The sequence below is a fragment of the Neolamprologus multifasciatus genome, chromosome 9 (genome assembly GCF_963576455.1).
Source record: "Neolamprologus multifasciatus chromosome 9, fNeoMul1.2, whole genome shotgun sequence".
In the NCBI taxonomy this organism is placed as follows: Eukaryota; Metazoa; Chordata; class Actinopteri; order Cichliformes; family Cichlidae; genus Neolamprologus; species Neolamprologus multifasciatus.
Window position 1 is genome coordinate 17,251,105 of NC_140447.1, and position 22,742 is coordinate 17,273,846.

The window sequence follows — 22,742 nt, forward strand, 5'->3', positions numbered from 1 at the left end:
TTAGGCTTTGTTTGTTTTTTTTCTCCATTCAGAGAGAGACAGCGGCACCGACTGTCACCAGCTATGCACGCTCGCAGTGTATGTACAGTATGTGCTCGTGTGCTGGGGTGCATAATGTGAAGAAGAGGGAAAGGTGATTGGTTGGATAATACAGTAAGAGCCGCTGTTAAACTGAACAAAGAACAGGAGAGGAGAGAGGTGTAGATACCCCCAGGAGAGGCCAGCCTCGGCAGGCAGAGGGAAAATGATGAGCCATATGCTCCTGCATGTCCTCTCTGCTACCATGGAGATAGAGGGGAGAGGGAGTGGTGTGTTTGCAGAACGTGCAAGAAACAATAAAGAGAATTAGAAATTGAGAGAAATCCAGGTTTTAATGTGTAATGCCAAAGGGTTTTTTTGTGGAAGTGGCCAGTATACAAGGGGACACAGTTAGACTGTATTTTAAAAGGATTTCGTTTGCCCTACATTTAAAGTGCAGCTGAAATGAGGGAATTCTGGGTTTTTGCCTTCAGTACTTTAACACACTCACGACTTAATGTGGTGACACATTCCAGTTTAACAGATCTCATTAACTAGAACAAGAGCATTTTGTTAGACGTGCACTAAGCTGAGGCTTCATTAGAGCCTTTACATGTGTGTGAGTGGGCTTCTGTTCCTTACTGGTGACTTACTGCTTGGCCATGTGTGAGAGCTGACTGTACTAGTTTGAGTCCACTCATCCTCCTCTCCACTAACCTCACCCACTATTTTCTCGCTGACGCTCCTTCCCTTCCTCTGCCTTTCTCGGTCTCATGATTGTTGAGGGCTGAATTATTGATGGCTGGAGCAGAGCTAAATGAGAAATCAGAGCAGAGCTCTGATGGAGTTATGAGTATGGCTGAAAACAGGGGTGGTTCAGACTTGTACCAAACTGCCGATCAGATCGACTATTAGCGATTGACGAGGCAGTTACCAGATATTTTCCCTGACAATGATAATCTTTGATATTAAATTTAAGGAAGTCAGTTTGTTATTCCTTCATCCGATCTTTAACTTCATTTTTCATGTGCTTGCTCATGACCAAAGCATCTGGCTTTGTCACATGTTCGCTGTGTCACATCTGCCAAATAAGATTAGAAGTTTAGGTGACCAGTGAAGTAATAGGCTGTATCTGACTCACTCTCTTACCTGCTTCACTATCTTTACATTTTCTGTTTTCTTAAGACTATCTCTGGAGCTAAAATTGACTTCTTATTGTACCATATATACACCAATAGGCCACACCGTCAAAACCACCTACATTGTTGTGGTGCACCGTGTTCCCTGTTGAGACATGGTACTCACATTATGTCTGAGTGTGTGCTTTTAGGTTTTCAGTTTCAGGCACCAAGAAGTTTAAAGTAGATCTATTTCTTCAAGTTGTTAGGTCCTTCTTTCCAGCATGTTCCACAGATGCTCAGTGTGATTGAGATCTGTGAAATTTGGAGGCCAAGTGAAAACTTTGAACTCACCACTATCGTTCTTAAATCATTCTTGAGGAATTTTTATGATGCAAACATTATCCAGCTGAAAGAGGCCACTCCCATCGTGGATTAAGGTGTTTCTGTGGTCTGTAATATTTAGCTAGGTGATATATTTTAAAATATATCACATCAATGCGTGAATCTAAAGTTTCCCAGTTGAATATTCCCAGAGTATTAACATACCTTCACCAGCTTGCCTTCTGCCTTCTCTTCCCAGGGTTAAAAGCCCACAGGTGGTCAGACTAGGCCACATTTCCCAGTAGTGGTGCTTTCAGTAGTGGACATGGGTCAGCATGCAGGTTTCACCAGTTTTTACAGTAACTCTCAGACTAGTTTTCACTTCCTACACATCAGCAAGCCTTTGGTGGCTTCTTTGAGCTATCACATTTTGGCTCTTCACAAAGTGAGTCCAAGTTTTTTTCCATTGCCTATTTTTCCTGCGTCCACCAATGTAACTTCAAGAACTAGCTGATCAATCGACACCTAATTTTGGATCTAACTGGGGGGGAAAAAGAAAACTGGTTTAAATTCTGCTTCCAAAAAGCTGGAATTAAGCTAGTCTCAAAAAACTGATTTACTCAAAAAAGTAAATCAGAATGACTGAAATAACTTTTCTGCACCAAATGCAGAAGCAGAAAATCTTCACTTGTACTCCCAGTTAAATGTCAGATGTCTGTGCAAGTGTTGCAATTAATGTTGGAGCCATGTGTTGTCCTGACTTTTATTTTATTTAACACTTGTTTACATTTAGCTAACAAAAGAACAGCATGACTCTGGGGTGACTTTTTCCTTTTTCCTTACTTGACAGTGCCACTTCTGCTTTTCTTGGCCTTTCTCACTTCCCTTTCCTACAAAATTTCATGCGCTAGATCATGTCTTCTGGAGGGCTCCTGTGTCCTTTTGAAGTCCACATCACCATTAGGGCACTGGACGTTTAATGGAAGAGTTGGAGAATGCTCGCATGTCACACTCGCAGTGTTGGTCCGTTACTAAATACCAGCTCAGTACTTTGAACGCGTGCTTTGAAACTGTATGTTAACTAATGTTTCGAATACAACTATTGCAACAGATAACAGAGTTTTTAAGTAGTGCATTTTGTAGTTGCAATTTGGATTTTTTTTTCCTGCTGGACCTTTTAAAGACTCAGTAAAGAAGTTGTTAGGTCAAACATCACGATCTTACTACACTCCCTGAAAATTGCAGTGCTCCTTTCATACAGGTGCGCTGGAATAGTTTGCTTGCAGTTTACTTTGATGCCTTTTATGATACATGTGCTGTTTATAACTCACATGTGGCTTCAACTTACAACTAGCCATGTGTCCCACTTCATATATATATTGTGTATTTGTCCTACAAAGGCTGCTGGAAATGTAAATCAACTCTGCAGTGAAAAATTATCCTTTTTATGGTTTTAAAATCTTTGATTTCTTTCATTATTTTGTTTTAAATGAAATACAGTAAAATGGTGAGAGATGCAGAAAAGGAGGGCTCACATTGCATTACATGCACCAACATGCATTTGAAAGTGGAGTGTAACATGAATTGATAGAAATGGGACCCATTAAGGGTAAAAGCAACTGGAGAAGTGGAGAGAATAGAAAATGGGAGGAGAGAGAATTGAAGAGGAGGAGGAGGAGGAGGAGGAGAGCAAACTGAGAGTGTACAGAAGCATTACATCATTCCTGACCTCATTAGGGCTTTTCTCTCTCCCACCACCACCCCCACTGTTACTCTCTCTAGCTTTCCTACATATCCTGTCTGCTTCTAGCTGTGATCAGCTATGTGCGGCTGTCTGTATTCGGCTGTACTGAGATACTATTTAAATAAAATCTTCCAAGATGTAAAATAAATAAATAAATAAGAAGTGCATTTGGGCATAACCGAGACGAGGCTGCAGTCCTTGAGCCGTCTAGATAATTTGTTCTATCAGGCATATTTGGCAGCCTTCTATCTGTAGCAGCAGTTACATGCCCAACAAATACATGTCATTGTCAAGTACAACATTGAAACAGTGCTGGTGTGCTGCTTTCCTGCTGTACAGTATGTCATGATCAGGGGATTCAGTGATTCTGTGTGTGCTGCACTCTGGTGGACAGTTGCAGCTAGTGCAACTTATTTACTCAAAGTCCCTCAAGCCTGGCTAGAAAGTGCCCGGATCACTTTTGTGGAATTGTAGTTTCTTTTTGGTTATTGCTTATTAATGCTTTGACAGTTGTTGTTTTTTTTAAAGGGTGTGGGATGCCGAGATGTTTTACTGAGCTGCGTTATTCGAGAGTTCCTGTTATTGTGTCCTCCGCATCTGTGACAGAAAGATAAATACACGCCATGCCAGTGTTGTGAAACGGACACTAAGAAGTTTATTCTTTTGTGGTTCTTCCAGTTCTTTTGTTCAAGATCAGGTCCACAGCATGCCCTTGTGTTTGAGTGTGTGTGGAGAAATGAAACAGAAATTGTATAGAGAGTCCAGCTGTGTATGAATGCAGCTTCAGGCTGCAAAGAGTTGGCTCAGTATAGCTGTTTACAGTAAGGAGGCAGAAAGGAGTTCAAACAGTTGGCATTAGCCTGACTGCTGCTTAAATCTGCTCTACTGTTTTACTTTGGCAGGACAAAGTTTAAGTAGCCACATGTTTTCTGTATTTGTTGTTTTCTTAGTTCAGTGGGAGTAAAATTTTGGATTTAAAAGTAGAGAACTTGTAATAAACCTCCTGAAAGAACCACTCAGCAAGAGCAAAGTAGAATGAGAATCTGGGAAGCTAAGTCAAAGTGAAGTCTGGCCTAGATTTGATGTAAAGTGCTCCATTTTTTTTCTTCTAGTTATCCTGTTTTATAAACAAGGCCAATCCCACTGAAAGACACCTCGTGGAAATTTGTTCTCGGTAGATGTGCTTAATAATAATTTAGATTTGTGCATTTACAGGTGAATGAGTGAAGGGTTTCTTAATGGGAGCCTTAACAGCAAATTGAATTCACATGTTTTTTCCCACTTGTCTATCTGTCCTCTAGTCATCGGAGCTGGACGACATCCTGAATGACCTGCAGAACGCTCAGCCACAGCTCTTCTGTGAGCCGCGGCCTGTTTCGTTGCCCAGTCCCATGGACAAACAGAACATCATCAATGACATCCTGCAGATGTCTGAGAGCAGTCCTGTCATGGCTGCACAGCCGCAACACCGGGGCCTCGGGCCCGGCATGGGACCCACTAGTGAGTCCCTTTCTTTGTTTGAAAAACAGAAAAAAGTGCACTAACCATATTGTATATTCATAAAATGCTCCAATGAGCATGTGGCTTAGCTGCATTTATTCCTGTCTTCAGACTTTGGCGGTGTTCGACCAGGCCAGCCAGGAAGGGGTTTGTCTGTTAGAAGTGTGTCTCTGGACGTGAATATGTCCCCCCAGCAGCCATCATTACAGTACCCCATAAGGACCACAAGCCCATACACTGTTATGCAGCAACAACAGCAGCAAGGCATGGTGGGGAATCATGGCATGATGGGTAACCAGGCTGCTATGGTCAATGCAGGTAGGTGTGATGGTTATGATTTGCAGAAGCTTGTATTTGTCTGAATGTGTGTGATACTGCCTTCACACCTCAGTATATCCTAAAAAAATGAATTAAATCCATGTTTAAATGCTTGTTTATTCTCAGATTACTAGATGAAAATATTCAGTCTGTAAGAGTGGCTTATCTTGCTTGTTACTGTGCAGGTATTTAGCTACCAGAAGCTTTATGTTTTAGTTTTGTAGTCTAATGATAAATCACATTTGAGCAGGCTTTAGCTGCATGAAGGAAACCCTGAAACATTGGCCGTCGTGCTCAGAGGCTAAATCTTGAGATCATTGTTTCTCAGATTACATAGCGCTGAATGTGTTTCCTCAGTTTAGATTGACTGTCGGTAATGAATCTCTTTTCAGTTTTTGACAGGTTTTTGTGAAGTGTGATTTCCACCTTTCAATCTCACAACAGCCAAACAAGTAGAGACAGAAATGTATTTTTCTTCTCCTAGATAACTGTGGTAACACTTAGAGCTGCTCCTGAGTACTGAGGAAGGACTTCTTTCCTCGTGTGTGTCTCGCTCACCCTTTAACGTATCATGCCATGACACCGTGACTCACTTCCTGTGACAGGAAACAATCACCCACACTGGCACAAAGTTCTCTGACTGCTACTCCCACATATTAGTCTTTCCTCCTTATGTAGCATCATGGGGGCAGCGGGCATCTACTGAAATCTGTCCTGAGATTTTTCTCATTGGTGTGTGTTCCCCCAGCACTGATGGCTCCAAGTGGTCCACGGCCAGGCATGCAGCAGGAGGGCTGGGTAGGCCCAGCTTCTGCACCTCCTATAGGAGCGCCGGGCCCTGGCCATCAAAATGCCATACAGGGCAGGACGGGACCCAGTGGTACTCCCATGAGGCCCAACAGCCAACCAGGGCCCCGACAGATGATGCAGTCTCCAATTATGCCTAATGGTAAGAGCGCTGTGTACCAAAAAAATACATATTACAATGTTTTAAATGCAGAAAGAACCACACTGCTGGTTTTCAGACTGAGCAATGCAATAAAGCTATTTTCCAGCCCCTAAGAGTGTAACAGATTCTCCAGCATGTCAGTATAGAAACCCAGAACAAAATTACTTGTACTTTGTGGCAATTAGATCTGAGTTGTCAGGTGTGATCCATCTAAAACTCCTTAGCAGATATCTACTTGTCATACTTGTAAAAGCTGCCATCTAGTGGTTAACCACAGTGCAGCACATGGCGTTAACTCAGATCTGCTACCCTGCATGTTCCTTTATTTTAAAGAGTATTCACTCTTGATTCAAGTTTTCAGCTTCCTCATCATGACCCATAAGTACTTCACTGTCTAATATTTAGCTTTTTTTTTCTTTTTTTCTTCCCTATTTAGCCCAACCAGATATAGACATTGGAATGGTTGGTGACCATTTCTCACAACAACAGGCTCCACCCAACCAGACGGCCCCCTGGCCAGACAGCATGATGCCAATTGATCAGACAGCTTTTGTAAACCAGAGCAGGTAAGCTCATTACCAGCGTAGCTCAGTGGCATAATTTTACACAGTTAACATTTTTATTCTCATCAGACTTCTATATTTTTTAATAGTTTAACTGTTGGTCTAAATGTTTGCTGTGGCATATACAATACAATGTTTTTAAAATATTGGTTTGTGTCTCCTCTTCGCTCAGGGCTCCACCCCAGGATGATCTGCTGTGCAATACAGGGCTCAGCTCAAGTGATGGCAGCGCAGTGGACGAGGGGGCTCTGATGTCTCAGCTGTACACCGCACTAAAAGACTTTGATGGCCTGGAGGAGCTCGATCGTGCTCTGGGGATCCCTGCTCTGGTAGAACAGGTGGGATTTCCATCCTGCCAAACCTACGTTATAACATTCTTGGTTTTTAAGTGATGTTTTATTATTTTTGTTTGTGATGCTGCATTTTCTTTAATAATATATGGCTGCCTGTTTCAGAGCCAATCACTGGAGCCAGACCAGTTCCCCCAGGAGCCCTCGGTGATGTTGGATCAGAAGCCCCCCATGTACACCCAGCAGTTCGGTCCCCCAGCATCACACATGGCACCGAGAGGCTACCCTGGTGGCCCCATGCAAGAGCCAGGTTTTCACCCGATGCCTGGCCAGATGGGTCCACGGCCAGGTTTCCAAATGATGCGAATGCCGGCCCGGCCAGGACTCAGGCCTACTGGCGTCGTCCCCAACCAGCCCAACACACTACGACTGCAGCTCCAGCACCGGCTTCAGTCACAGCAGGTACACATGAATCTAGACTGTCCTGACACTGCTGGAAGTACTCTTGCTCACTGATTCTTGACTCTACTATAACCTCTCTCTTTAGGATCGAACACACGGACAGGAATTGTGTTTTTATCCTTGAGGGTGACATTTTAGCAGCTTCGATGACAACATAGGAACTTTTAAATCTACCTGCCACGCATTAGGCTTCCAGTGGACTTTAGCCTAATTCTAATGTAAAACTATAGATTATGTCATTTTCAAATCCTGATTAACACTGTCTTCATAAAAATTAGATTATTTAAGGGTTTTAACCCTCCAGGGTCATGGATATAATTGGCAATTTTTTCCTACTTTTAATTTACTTTATACTTAATTTTAAAAGTATAAAGTTGAAATTATTTTTTTAAACTATGAATACCACAAATATGTTTAATGCCTCATATTCATAACTTGAAATGCAAATATAAATTGTTGTTTGCTAAATTTGTACACCGGCATGAAACCTTCGAGGTGTGTGACTCCTGTTGTCCACCTGCAGATAGCGTGTACATTTCAATCTGCCTTTGGTGGCTTTTTGGCCATTTCTGATATTCAGTAGTGGCTTCATTGACACACAATGAGTGGCCTCATTGTTTTGACACACACAAACAAAAACATGACTACACTACACACTAACTGTAGAATCCAAACATGCTAAATGTCTCAAAACTTGCTATTTATATCGCTCTCTTTTGCCATTACTTTCAGTTTTCTCCTTTTCCTTAGCAACCAAATACCACATGTTGCCATAGATGTGTGTGATTGGTTGATGTGATGTATTTTTCCACCAATAGGAAAGGAGGTGTCTTGTTTTTGTTTTGTGTTTTGTTTTGTGTTAGTGCTTTGAGGGCTTTCCTTGAAAATCCTGTTTGTTTGTTTTTGGGTTTTTTTTTGTTTGTTTTTTTTAGACACACAGCATCCGTCAGCTACAGAGGGTTAAAAAGTGTATATTCCTCTCTGTAACAACCATTTTCTTCTGTTTTTTCTTCCAGCAGAATCGCCAACCAATGATGACTCAGATGAGCAGTGTGTCAAATGTGAACCTACCTCTTAGAACTAATGCTCCAAACCAGGTATATGCCCACTATCATTACATGAGCCGCCTGCACAGACATGTTGTGACTGTAGGTAGGGTTCATCTCTTTAATAGCTTTGCAGTAAATTAAAGGCTATGATGTCAGTGTTGTGTAGACTTGCTTTTTGTAGATGCTGTTAGTGGGGTTTTTGGTTTTTATATTCAAACCACCTCTCTTACTTGAAGGGAACCATCAATGCTCAGATGTTGGCACAACGTCAGCGGGAGCTGCTAAGTAATCACTTGAGACAGAGGCAGCAGCAGCAGGTGCAACAGGCCCAGCAGGTCCAGCAGCAAAGGAGCATGGCCATGAGGGCTCAGGGCCTCAACCTGCCTCCCAACATGGCCGCCGGAGGCATGAGTAACCCTCGGAATCCCCAGGCCAACCCCCAGCAGCTCCCCTACCCGCCCAGCTACGGTACCAGTACAGGCCTGGCCTCGTCACCTCCCCCTACCAGCTCCTTCCCCTCTCCTCTCTCCCCCAGCCTGCCTTCTCTTACCCCCAACCTCCACCTGCATGGCACTTCCTCCTCTTCCTCCACTCCCTCCTCCTCCTCACAGATGATGATGGGAAACACAAACATGATGGGCGGACAGTACGGGGCCGTACTCAGCCCCCAAATGCAGCACAGTGCCTTTCAGTTTCCCAACTCAGGTACTGCTCCACCACCCCAGCCAACCACACACCTCACCCTACAACCTGTGTTCGTGTGCGTATGTGTGTGTTGATGTGACCACCTGAGCTGCTTCATGTGCTTTTTGGTAGCTGCTATCATGCAATTTGTAACTTTATATACTGATGACTAGAATAATCAGCTTCCATTGCATCATGCAAATCATACTTAATATTCTCCTCTTTAAAATGGAATAACTTGTGAGTAGTTGTCTGTAAGTGTGGCCATATGTCTTTATTATTTTGTGCACTGTCCAAAAAGGGTGACCTGGCTATTCACTCTTACTCCACCAGGGGACACTAGAAGCACAATAAAGCATTATTTCATGCTCCACACTGATGCCAGACTCTAAATATTGTGATCAGTAAGGACATGAATCATCTCTGGTACCTGTCAGTCTAACAGCTTGACATGCAGCCTGGGTATGATCTATATAATTTGGTAATCTGGTTTGTTAGCGAACTTTTTATTTATGGCTTGTGGGTGCCTGCAGAGCAATAGTTTGGTCTCTCTCTCCCCTTTCTCTCTCCTGACCTATCTCCCAATCCATTTTCTTTCTAGTTCTCTGCCTTCTATTTGTCACATGCATGAAGGAAATATAAAATTTTGGCTAATAATTCTGGAATGGGCTATTATCACGCGAGGTGCTTGTCAAAGTGTTTTGTCTTTATGTGGCATGTTTGTGTCATTTGCATGGAGTCGACTAGACTTCCTTACTCATTGCATTGGTTTATTAACAAGTCTCCGTGGGCTGAGTCGGGCTGACCTCTTTTGATCCGCAGGTATGAGCCAACAGGCAGATGGAACATTTGGAGGTCCCGGTACACCACAGAGCCCTCTGCTTTCACCCCGCATGGCCCACACACAGTCCCCAATGATGCAGCAGGGCCAGCAGAGTGCTGCTTTCCAGGGTTCCCCTGACATGAATGGATGGCCGCAGGGTAATATGGGAGTCAACAGGTAAGGATGGCTGATCATTACAGCATCAGTTCATGTTGTCAACTCGAGTTCTATGAATATATGCGTAGCTATTTTTAGGAAGGGCTCATGAGGAGATTCATGATTATCAACAACATTGTTGATATCCATAGAGAGTATTGACATCCATTATCCATAGAGTTGTTTTTACCACTTGTTAAAGATGAAAAACTTGCCAGATTTCTCTGGCTGACCGAGCAGGTCACACCCCAAAGTGAGTGTTGTCACATACTTTTCTTTCTGCATTCATATTATTGATTTTGTGTTTACTTACACAACTTCTCTCTTCTCCGCAGTATGTTCTCGCAGCAGCAGGCATCGCCGCAGTTCAGCCAGCCGAATAACAGCAACATGTACAATGGCAATGGCATAAACCTCAACAACGCGTCACTGGCCTCCAACATGGCAACCAGCAGCATGGGCCAGATGGCCGGACAAATGAGTGTCACGTCCATGGCCTCGGGTCCCTCACCTGGCTTGCCCTCCATGGGGCAAGAACAGGTAAATACTTTCAGGCCAGTCCAGATACATTGGTTCTTTAAATGAGACAACATTAGGAAGCTTTTTTATTTTTTCCTAATTGGTTAGAGCAAAAATGGTGAAACTTGAGTGGTTTAGAAAATACCCACTGGTGTTTCTCATCCTTTCACAGTCGGGCATCATCGGGCTTGGCCTGACCGAATTAGAGGTGTTCAGGGACTCCTGTAATATCCTCAGGGTATCTCTTTACAGTCCTACTCTGTAGAAATCAGTTCCAGGTTAACTGAATGGACCCCACAAAGTTTTACACAGTAATCAGGGGACCAAGAAATACTAAAAGGCTTTTCTCTCCACTCCTGGCTTCTACTATCAGTGTTTGTCTTATCATACGACCCCGAGTGTTTGGGTACACTTACTGAACCAGCAGGCTAGTGAATAATTTAGTTGTTTACGTAACTCTTCTTGCTGTAGTTCTGCTGCATAACTTGAACTTAGAGGTCAGTGATGTAATTAGCAATGTGCACTTCCAAGCCGGAGCATTGAGACTGTAGACGGCTAAAGACGGGTATGCCGATCAAAGACCGGCCTCTGTCAGCCGTGGACTCACGAGCTGGTTGGCTTAACATGGAGAGCTTGACTCCTTAAGGCCTCAGATCTGTCAAATCGCCACAGCCTTTACACACATTCAGGAGTGTGACCCCACATCATTAGGAGAGGTCAAGTCATACTTGCATGTAGATAAGCTACTTCTCCCACTCACTAAATGTGAAAATGTTTTCACTTTGGCAGCACTTAGTTGCTGGTGTTTATCATTGTTTTAATGTTGTCCAAGTTAATCCTTCTTCTTTTGTCTCACTGGTATTGTTAGCTTGGTATATGGAAAGCACTGTTGTTGTCCGCGATGCTTTTAAGCCAATAAAGGGCCATGAATATTTAACCAAGGGGCTGCCATTCGATGTCTGCACTTGAGACTGTTGTAACACACCAGTATACGTGTCACTTGATTTATCTCCCTTGCAGGATTATAGAAAAATATTGGCACTTAGATTATTTCAATTATTTACTGTTTGCCCATTAGTGCAGGCATCTGTGATTTACCGACTTGTTTTTGAGCCGACGATGCACTCCGCTCTGCAAACAAGTTTAGGTTCCTCAAGTTCAAGTTAACCAGTCAGATGTGCTGCTGTTGAATTGCGGATTCAGTAACTGCCTTTCTAGTTGGGACTTACAGTGTGCCGTTTCTCTGCAGAAATACTGTTGACCCCCATGGAGCTACTCACCTGGACCTCAGTGATCAACCTGGCTCAAGAAGCGCGTCGGCCCTTTAATTATTTTAAAAAAAAAAGAGAGAGAGAGAGAGAAGAAAGAAAGAAAACACGTAATCAACCGACTGCCCCTTGAACCAGCCAGGCTGTGCCCTGACCCCCGACCCCTCGCCCCTCCCCAGCTCAAGTTTGCCGTCTGTCCAGCTGGATCCCACTCAGACACTGGCTGGGGAAGGATCGCGGATATCTGTCCCAACAAGCCTAATCCTCCTGGAGGGAGAGCCTCATGACGAGCCAGTCAATCTGCCTGTCCACCTGCATTCACCGTAGTGTGACTTACTGTAGGCCTCCTGGTGGGGTACACTGACTTAAGGGGGCAGCAGTGGGTGGATTTTGTTCAGATGAATGTATTCCTCTCAGTGGACAGCGGCCATTTACAATCTCATCTCGAAAGATCACATACACTGATTTCTTCTCTTCTCTACCCCTGGAGCTCCCTTTATTCTCCACCCCCTCCCCCAACCTCTGGATCGTTGGAGAAATTTCCACATAGTTCCGAATGGCAGCAAATACTCCCAAGTTATGTTCACACTTATGGATGGAGCTCAGACACTTAGCCGATTTTGCCTTTTTGCTGTTCTTTATTTTATTGTTTTTGTTATTATAATTATTATTGTTGTTGTTGTTGTTTTTTTTAGATTTTTCCTATTTGTTTGTTTCTGTTTGTATTTTTGTTGTTGTGAAAATTTAAGATGTAGAGTGAAAAATATGGTGTTTAGAAAAGAGAGTGAGAGAGAGAAACTGAACGTGGGGGGGAAGAAAACACTGCAGAAGACTGGTTTGAATGGTGAATTCTAAGATTAGATTAATTAAAGAGGTTTATATAGTGTATTAAATTAAGTTTTATTTTCTGTATAGATTCATTTTAATTATTGTAGATTATTCTTTATCTTAGTAGCAAGAAGAAGAATATTTCTAAAATTGTGAAAGAGGCACTTCTTTTTATAATTTTAACAGCAATGGTTGTATTCTTTCTGAGAAGATTCTTCTATTAACCTGAATGGTGGATTTTGCTTTGGTCATGTAGTTTCAGAAGATGTCAAAATCAAATATAGTTTGAAATTAATTACAGAGTTTGTACATAACAATAAGTAAAATCATTTTCTTTCCTATTTATTTTATTCCTTGGGGCTTAACGTCTCTCAGCCTGGTCCCCAACTGCCTCCTGAAGCAGAGCAGTGTTTTGGGGGGAGGGGTTGTGTGTGTGTGTTTTTTGAGGAAGTGGAGGGAGAACCTTCACCTTCTTAAAGTTCTGGTACAGTGCAGACAGGGGTGCGGGCGGGAGGTAGGGAGGGTTGTAAATGGGTGTGCTGTGTATACAGTGTACAGATTATCGCTTGCTTCTCTGCCTTTAGCATAGAACACAACAAAAATAAATAAAAGAAGGAAAAAAATCAATTCAACACAGCCATACAGTAAAAAAAAAAGAAGAAAAAAAAGAGAAAGTGTGCTTTCTATGTTGTCTGGAGTGGGAAAATGCTTCATACAAGCTGCTAGGTGCAAAATGTTCTGTGTGTTGTAAACAAGCAATAACAATTACTTGAGAATCTTTTGGTTTGGTTTTTTTTTGGTTTGGTTTTTTTTCATAATTTTTGTACAGTTTCCTGGGGAAAAAGGACATGTTTTTCCTCTGCGTTTGGATGCAGTATTAAACACAGTTTTTTTTATTGCAGTTTGTACCAAGAAAGTCTACATCCACAGACACACACACATACACAGCACACACACACACAGCGTTCCTATTAGATTATGCAGCATAGGCTGAGATCTGGAGAGGGAGTTAGTTTGTGGTCCCCATATTGACACATGCCCTCTCTGCCTCCAGCCGTTCTTCTATAGCAGAGGTCAGAGTTAAGACTGCACGCTTCACAAGAGCTGCTCTGACAGACACTTAGCCATATTTTATGACCTCAGGCAGTTAGTTCACCTATAAAGTGTTCAGTAATGACCTGCTTGTTCTTGTGCCCCTCCAGACGGGGGGGGGTTGGTTTGGCCTTCACAAGATCTAAAGCGAGTCATCTTCTCTAACCTCAGAAGATTTTCCTCAAAAAAAAAAAAACAAACTTTTTATATCGACTATTTTAACCCAGGACAGACTTTGAGCAAGCCAAATAATCTTCACATTTCAATTGGATTTCTGAATTCTACTCATTTTCTTTTTATTTATTTATTTGTTCTAAGTAACCATTTGATGGTTACCATGGTTTGGCCCACAGGAAAAACAAGAAATTTATGATGATGTCACTCAACAGGGTCTGATGTAAATGTTACATCATAAAACAGGAAGAGAATCACTCTGAATGTATTGTCCATAAAGGCCTAAGGATGTGACTGGTGGTGCATTGAGGTGTGGACAACATGTGCGGTTACACCGTGCTCTTCTCAGTGTTTCTGAAGTTATCCATTGTTGCTTCTTTTTCCTTGTTTTTTCCACTTTTAATTTCTGTATGAAATTTGAAGCTGTAGCAATTCAACTGTGGAACAAAGGAAGCCTGCATTAATGCTTTGGTTGTTCTGCAGGTGCTTTTTTTGTTGTTCTTGTTGTTGTCGTAGACCTACAGGAGATCCCACCTTTTTAATAGATGCTGTTTTGATTGTACAAGGGGAAAAAAAAAAGATGCGGCCGTGCAGAATCAGCCTTTTGAGCCATTTAAAAAAAAAAAAGGAATCACAGCCCTTTGCAAAATTTCCAAAGATTGTTAAGATTTTAAAAAGACTTAAAGCCATGTTGGTAGCAGTGCATTTTTTTTCCTTTTTAGCACTTATAATGAGGACAGGAGCAAATAAATGATTTTTGCCCCTCACAGATATCCAGGCTTTGGACCCATGAATCAAAAATATTTTTTTCCTCTGTAACTTATGGTTTTGAAGAACTTTAAATGCCCTTTTGTATTGTCTGCCAATTTCTTAGAGCTAAGATGCAACCTTGAAATGCTAAAAACCCTAGCATAATGCCTTAGATTTTGTCCGTTCTTGTACATTACACCGCTGTCTGTATAAATTTGTATAATGACTTGTGTACAATATTGAATGGGTGCATCATTGTTCAACTCTTCTCAGCTGCTGGGAACTTGATCACGGTTCTCCTTTGCTCTCTGTTCCTTGTTGGGTCATCTCCTCGCCCTCCGCTCACTGTTTGTATGGACAAAGGTGATGATACATAGGGATACCGAAGCAATATGTAATATACTCTATGGACTTTCTGAAGAAAGCTTACTGTTGTGTTTTACCCCCCTCCCCCCGAGATATTTTTTCTGCATTGTTCACGAGTCACACTGTATACCCGCATCGATCATTGTACCCCTAGTGTGTGTGAGCGTTTTATGCAAAGTTAGATATACAAGAGAAGTTAAAACCACAGTTATGCAAGTTGTGAACTAATATGGCTTCGCTGATGCTATTTGCCTTGTAAATAAAGAATTCTGTTATTGCATTATTTAATCGAGCGACTCTTATTTCATTTCTTAGCGCACGAAGATTAGTGTTCAGGTTTTGTTTTTCTAACTGAAACATAAAAAAGTTATTAGCTGGCTACTTTGTGATCTCTTTATTTAGTTTTTCATAGACATAACAAAGTTGAACAAATATATTTCAGTATATGATAAGCTATTGTAAATGTTATATAATTGGTAGACTTTTTTTATTAATATAAAAGATCGCAAGTCAACGAATCGCCAAAAGTTTCGAATGAAATATTTCATTCGCCAGTAAAAACTGAGCTTTTTAAATGGTTTTATGAAGGTGTAGGCCTCTTATGTTTGTTTCCTTTTTCCAAAAAACACAAGAAGCTCCGCTGATCTAGAGCACAAGAAAATTGCCTGTTTAAAATTAGCGAAAACCTTTTATAAAAAAGCAAACAACTTTACATTTGCACTTTACTGAAGTATTGATGGGGATTGGTTTAAGTTTTTTTCTGTATTCAATAAAGGTCGGAGCAGTGATCTAATAAATGCCTGGTCATTTCCCCGCTATTTTTTTAATCTCTTCTTTATTTCTAGCGTCTAAGTGTTAAGCACGATAATCCACTCCACGCCTCGTGAGCAAATTGAAATCTTAGGCTCATTCTCGTAATCGGCCTCACTGTGGCAAAGAGAGCCGACTGCGAAGTGCAAAGAACACGGGGGTGGGTTGGCCCTGAGAAAATCTATTCCTATGGGGTGGGTGGCATTGAAATGCATGAGGTTGAGCTGACTCCTGGCCAATAGGAGTAAGGAGAAAGCTGTATACGGCATAGGTGCCCTCAGATGACCACAGAGCAGCACATCCTCTCTTAAGTTTCGGCTGCTCTCGGCAGAATCTGAACGTTTGTCTGCAGTGTTTGATTTTACAGCACGGGAGGTTGTTCAAACTCTGGCCTGTGGGCATGACGGACACATCGCCCGCGTGAAGCTCCTCTAATTGTTTTTCAGAAGGTAAGCTTCTTTATTAAAGTTCACAAAGATGTTTGTAGCGGTCCGCTTTAATTTCAGTCATCATTTCACATGATTCATATTTGTTTGTACCTTTAAAAAAAGTAATTTTAAAGCCCCCCAGCGGGCATTACGCACTCCTATCGCGACCCTATTCCCCTTCATACAGTGGGCTGATTGTAAAAGTCATTAAAAGCTTCATTAATGTTGACCTCTGCTCTGGCCAGCGGTTCTTTAATTAGTGTCATGACCCTGATTTGTCTCTCTATTTACTGGCTGACTGGTAAACTGTTCCTAAAAAGCACACCACCATGCAGTGGGGTCATCTGAAAAGCCTCTGATGAACATTTGATGTGTGGCTTGTGTGTGACCCTTCAGCTGGAAATAATGCAAAATCGGCTGTCCGAGTTCACTGCGGATTGCTTTCCCCCTTAACTCGATATGTGCGCAGTATTTTCATCTGTCGCCGACAGTTTCATTGCTTTTCATTTTAAAAGAAAAACACTGCGAACCTGTTGTAGATTTCAATTTCTTAGCCATAATCATCTGCAGTTTGTATCAGTTCCACATTTAACCAGAGGGTTGCCAAGCTTCTTAACACGTTTGGAAAAATCTTAAAATATTCGGAAGAAATGTTCATAACTGGAGAGCGAAGTAAAGTCTTACGTTCATTAAAATAATCAGTTCTGGTGGGTTCGGCCTCTTTTGATGTCCTGTTTCCTTTTTTAGATTTCTTACATTAAACTTTTATGACTACACCCCCTCCCCTCTACCCACGCTCCCACTTCTATCTCTCTTCCCCACAGAAGGCTACATCATCTTCTCCATTTGACCCTTTGCCTCACCTCCTGTGCTGTCATGTCGGTGTCCCTGTCCAGCATCCCTGTAATGCTGAAGGAGAAGAGCTATCCAGCCGGCATGCTGAAGGGCAGTCCTGCCCGCGGCTTCTACCCAGCTCCTCTCCCCGGCCCTCATCACTATGTGGACTTCTTCCCGCGTACGCACAACCTTCTCCACCCGCTCAAGTCCCTCGGTCGTCTGGTGTCGGACGCTCAGGCTTCCCTGCCGCTCAGCCTGCACGGCAGGGCCACTCCCTTCCTCGGCCAGGCCGGCCACAACGCCTCGGTCCTCCACGAACACATGTTGAGCGCCTCCAGCATCCCGTATCTGAGCCAGATGTTGCCCGGACACCCACTCTACTCCAAACCCGAGGAGCTGGCTGCTGTGGTGACCGAACACGCCGCCGGTCCGCTGTCTTCAGACTTCAGCAGCCCGTCCAGTGAACGGTCTTCTTCTGCTCCTACATCCGCCAACACACCGCCCAAGGAGAGCTTCCTTCGGCTCCGGAGCACGGACCACTCAACAGAGAAAAAGGGCGCATCGTACAACTTCAGTGAGGACGACTTGTTCACGGTGCTCTACGGATACTCCGGCAGCCAGGAGCGTAGCGTGGGTCACGCCATATCAGGAGTGGCCCTGCCGGAAAACTCAAGTGAGAATTCAGATTACGGACTATGGATTAAAATGACTGGCGTTTCATTTTGTTTGGTGTGCGATAATAAAAACTGCCCTTGATTTCACGCTATCCCCCAAACATAAATGTTTTCCTGTCACTACTATTATAGCCGAATATAACACATCGATCAGAATCTTTGTAATGCAGTTAAAGATGAAACACTACTCAAATACTCCCGCTGAAATAGTAACGAGAAACCATTTTTTATCTCCCTATTTTGTTCACATTTGTTTGTTTTCTCTTTAGTTTCTGACTCACACATTTTCCCACTGGACAAAGAAACTCTTGAACTTCCAGAGGGTAAGAAGCCACCATTTTTATCTACTTATTTATTTGAATCACCTTTACGTGTGTCCTTGATTGCATGATAGAGTAATGAAATCTGAGACCGCTTTGGCTCTGTGCTGCAGGGTTAACCATTCTCCAGGCATGCTGGGGAAACGCTTCGAGCTGTGGTGTTTTTGCGGATAAACGCAGTATTCCTAAAGGCGCCCGTTTTGGACCTTTCCAAGGAAAACTAGTCAACACAAGCGAAATTAAAATATACGACGATAACACCTTGATGTGGGAGGTAGGGTGGTGAATTGTCTCGTCACAGTACTGGTCTTTATCTAGATTTTTTGTCGGTACTTCTAATACTTCTAACACAACCTGCAGGTGTTTGAGAACGGCCGCCTCAGTCACTTTGTGGACGGAAGAGGGGGATCTGGTAACTGGATGTCTCTGGTGAAGTGCGCTCGCTTTCCCGAGGAGCAGAACCTGGTTGCCGTGCAGGTCCAGGGCCAGATATTTTACGAGGCCTGCAAGGAGATCACGCCAGGCCAGGAGCTTTTGGTGTGGTACGGAGACTGCTACATCCAGTTCCTCGGGATCCCCCTCACACTGAAAGACCCTAGAGAGGACAGCAACGCGGTGCCTCCCTCTGAAGGTCAGGATTGAATCTTCTTCACTTTTTTAATCACCATACATATATTTAGTTTGTTTTTTTAAAAAAAAGTTTTTCCCCAGATTCAAGCGAAGGCTTCAAGTGTGACAGATGTGGGAAGGTTTTTGCGTACAAATACTACAGAGACAAACACCTGAAATACACGCGCTGCGTGGACCAGGGGGACAGGAAGTTTCCGTGTCACCTCTGCAACAGATCTTTCGAGAAGAGGGACAGATTACGGATCCACATCCTCCACGTCCACGAGAAACACAGACCTCACAAGGTACAACATTCCTGCATCCGTCTTGCTTTTGTGAGGGATTTCCACACAAACCTTCCTTTACATAGTTGTGGTCTGTGAAAAGTTTTAGATGGTGCTGAAAGAACAGCTCCTACACTGCGTCACAGGGACCTTCAGATTTTTATTGGACGTAAAAAAAAAATAAGATAAAAAAAAAAACATTTATATGAGACTTGCATTTTGTTTTGTTTCTGAAAAGCGAAAACAACTCCGAAATGTATTTAAACCCATTCACAAAATGAGGTTAGGTTCTTTTTAGCTTTATTTTGAGCTTAATGCATTCGAGTGACACTTTGTGTATGTGAATTTGCTGCAGTGCTCGGTTTGTGGGAAAAGCTTCTCCCAGTCCTCCAGTCTCAACAAACACATGCGCGTGCACTCGGGTGAACGTCCGTACAAGTGTGTCTACTGCAATAAGGTAAGACGCTTTTTTTTAATTCTTACTAAAGATGCGTTTGGCTTCACAAAGACAAGACTGTTTGACAACTGGCTCGATGCCAAAGAAAAATAGGAATAAATCCTGGAATTCGACTTAATTGCTGGTGCCAGAATAGTTTGAATACGCCATGGGTGTGCTGCCAAAAATAAATATATACAAATAAAATGAAAATCTTAGAAACATAAATTGTTTTACCAGCAATAACGACCCTGTCCTCTGAGAGGTTTTCCCCAACCTGCTTCTATTTCTTTGCAAGCTCCTTTGACTTCTATTAGACCAGCAGGCTTTCTACTCGTTCCTACAGCCGCAACCATTTCGGGTTTCCTCCTGTTACGGTGCATTTGGCACGCGCCTCTCCTTATTGTTCCTCGCGGAGGGCACCCTCTGCATAGACACTTACATGCTAATTATCGCCAGATGTACACCCACCCCTTTGTCTGCCAAAATTATACTTTTATTTTATGGCCCTGGAATGAGCAGAAATTTTTCTTTGTGTTTTTCGTTCTTTGTTCTCGATATCCTTCCCTTTTTATGCGGACGTTTTGTTCAAGCTATTCCCCTTTCTCCTTTATTTCGACTATTTTAGCAATGTGGCACGAGCCCAAAGGTTTTTGCCGCCTTTGAGCACTAGGCTGCCCCTAAAAATGCCACAAAAAACAGGAAAAATAATCCTTTAACAAAAGTGTTCATGAAATGTTAAGGAGCATTAAAAAAATCAAAAATAAAACCTTTTTCTGACAAATATTTTTTTAATGGCTCCTGTGAAAAAGGTAACTGTTAGCTTATAAAAAAAAAGCTTAAATAAACAACGTTTATCTTGCCTTTATCTTGACAACTGAAATTGCGCTTATTTACGCTTACCCAGTGTTTTAAACTCCACTCTCCCAGGCCTTCACTGCCTCCAGTATTCTGCGCACACACATCCGACAGCACTCCGGCGAGAGGCCCTTCAAGTGCAAGCACTGCGGGAAGGCCTTCGCCTCCCACGCCGCCCACGACAGCCACGTCCGTCGGACGCACGCCAGAGAAAAGCTGTATCCATGCGAGCTGTGCGGAGCGTCTTTCCAAGAAGAGCAGGAGCTTAAATACCACATGAAAAGCCACAAAAGTAAGCGCTCTATTTAAAATACCCGCCTGGGAAGTGTTTTAGGCTAACAGCATGGCATCAGGTGTTTTTTTATGGGTTCAGACGTTTTTATGGGTGCTGTCTAAAGGAGTTCATTACAGTAAAGCAATTGAAGCAATCGAATATTAAGAGGAATAGAAGTTTAGTAAAATTATGATTATTATTATTATTATTATTATATTCCATAATAAAATTAACCTAAGACAGTTGAAATATTAATTAGCTTTGCTACAGACTGCTGTCATTGGCAATGCCCTTAAAAAAACTACTGCAAACTGCCAAACTAAAATGTTGGATACTTTTTTTTAAAACTACATATTTTCTGGTATTTTTCTTCCCCGCAGAAAGGCAAATCTTGGACAGCACCATTCTCCCGTCTTCTCCGGAGAGAGGATTGCAGGAGGAGTCCCTGTTTCCGCTGAAGGACCATCAGAAGAATAGCGCACAAAACTTTCCTTACAGCGGCTTAACAGTTTTAAATCCAGAATATCGGCCCTGGAACTAGACTCTACTTTCTTCTGTAAACATGACTGATCCTGTGATATATTCTAGATGATTTGAGACAGCACAAACACAGCGAAGAATCTTTACGCAGTGTTTGTGGTGAGACTGTGAAAGATGAAGGTAAATTTGTTGTACAGGCCTATTTAAATAGGTAGATAATAACTGGATAATTTGAGCTGCTGGGCAACTGTGTCCGCGTCTGTTTATATGAACATGTTGTGTATTGTCATGTGGCTTAAAGCTTCTCTACTATTGTTGTGCGTTACAGTTTTGATGCATTGTAATGCCTATTATTATTATTATTATTATTATTATTATTATTATTATTATTATTATTATTATTATTTCCTTGCGTCATCTACCGCTTCAAAAGCAAACCTATTTTATCGCTGTAGATTTGAGTCGATTTGTGTATAAATGTACCCCCTCCTAATTTATAATGTATGATAATGTTTTTTACTGTAATGTTAAGCTGCCAGAAAGCAACTACAAGTGTCGTCGTTTGTTCACTTTGAGCGTCCACTTTTTCATGGTTAACCTAAAAAACAAAAATCAGCGCATGCAACAAGAGTGTTTTTGCTCTTGTTTATTTCCGAATGTAGAAAATGTATTTCTAAAATGAATAAAATAAATTAACACTGCCCACACTGTGCACTCTGGCTCGTTAATAGTCTTAAAGGGGTTTTTTTTGGTTGTTTTTTTAATTTATGTTTTCATGATGAATAAAACCTTTAAACAGTTGTTATTTACCATTACAACTAAGAAGCAAGAGTTTTATTTTATGTAAATTAACATAACTGCATCTCAACATGCCTAATGCAATCATGATGAATAAAGCCTTTAAACAGTTGTTATTTACAATCTCCATTCCCAATTCCAGACATGCATCCATCCAGTCAGGCACATGTCACTCCATATGCATTTACAGTCTGCCGAGCTTCTTTTTTTAAGCCACGTGATGCATTGGATGCATCATGGTCACAGTAAAAATGAACAAACCCTACTGGACCAAATGAATGACAATGAAATGAAGCAGTAAGGGTCATTTCTCCGCACACAAAGGCAGTCACCATGACTGACATCTGCCCTCATGCTGGCACAAACTGTCCCACATGTGTTCCCCTGAGATCAGATAGAGAAAAGTGTGTGTGTGTGTGTCTGTGTGTGTGTCTGTGTCTTAGGGTTAATTTAAGGAAAGCCCCAATTGGTAGTGTGGTGGTGGCAACAGCATGAGGTCTGACAGATGACACAGTGTCCAGTCTTTGTCTCTGTGCTCTGTTATGTTACCTTTAACCTCTTGTCTGCCATCCTTCAAACTGTTTGGAGGAGTAATATCAATCACACTGCAAAGGTAGGTTCAAGTAGAATGTAGAAGAGGACACTGAAGAAAGTGAGCGAAAACACATCACGAAGCACGATATTTTACAAGTGCCAGTAAAAAAAATTAGACATTCAAAGTTGCCATCAGCTCAGAGCAATTAAAGACTGAAAATTAGACTTCCTCCTGGGTTGTCTGCAGAGATGAGAGCAGTAAAGAGATTAGCAATCACTCCAGGCTCTCTGTTTATTTTCTATAATGGATGGACAGCAGTCGTCAGGGTCAGGGGTCACCTCCTTACTCAGTGTTTAACAGCCTCCCTCTCTCTTCAAATAGCCAAAATATGGATGCTTGAGCAA

At 42.3% G+C, this 22,742-nt stretch overlaps 2 protein-coding genes across 15 annotated transcripts in view; both read left to right on the top strand.

Annotated features, from left to right (window-relative positions):
- ncoa2 (nuclear receptor coactivator 2) overlaps positions 1-15,283 on the top strand; it is a 60,399-nt gene extending 45,116 nt beyond the window's left edge. For 10 of the 14 annotated variants that reach the window (XM_085172625.1, XM_085172620.1, XM_085172615.1 and 7 more), the window contains 11 exons: positions 4,506-4,704; positions 4,816-5,022; positions 5,771-5,971; positions 6,408-6,537; positions 6,707-6,872; positions 6,990-7,286; positions 8,303-8,383; positions 8,572-9,040; positions 9,842-10,019; positions 10,334-10,538; positions 11,767-15,283. In XM_085172625.1, the coding sequence (XP_085028751.1) occupies positions 4,506-4,704; positions 4,816-5,022; positions 5,771-5,971; positions 6,408-6,537; positions 6,707-6,872; positions 6,990-7,286; positions 8,303-8,383; positions 8,572-9,040; positions 9,842-10,019; positions 10,334-10,538; positions 11,767-11,778 (2,145 nt within the window). In that variant the 3' untranslated portion in view covers positions 11,779-15,283. The remainder of the gene's footprint in view (positions 1-4,505; positions 4,705-4,815; positions 5,023-5,770; positions 5,972-6,407; positions 6,538-6,706; positions 6,873-6,989; positions 7,287-8,302; positions 8,384-8,571; positions 9,041-9,841; positions 10,020-10,333; positions 10,539-11,766) is intronic. The other 4 variants (XM_085172628.1, XM_085172626.1, XM_085172629.1 and 1 more) reach the window with 4 other exon arrangements.
- Positions 15,284-16,890: 1,607 nt separating this feature from the next.
- prdm14 (PR domain containing 14) lies at positions 16,891-21,836 on the top strand. Its single transcript, XM_085172630.1, has 8 exons — positions 16,891-17,743; positions 18,014-18,067; positions 18,178-18,338; positions 18,425-18,695; positions 18,776-18,978; positions 19,313-19,414; positions 20,324-20,543; positions 20,906-21,836. The coding sequence occupies exons 1-8, from the start codon at positions 17,110-17,112 to the stop codon at positions 21,064-21,066; spliced, it is 1,806 nt and encodes a 601-aa protein (XP_085028756.1). The 5' UTR covers positions 16,891-17,109; the 3' UTR covers positions 21,067-21,836.
- Positions 21,837-22,742: the final 906 nt, after the last annotated feature.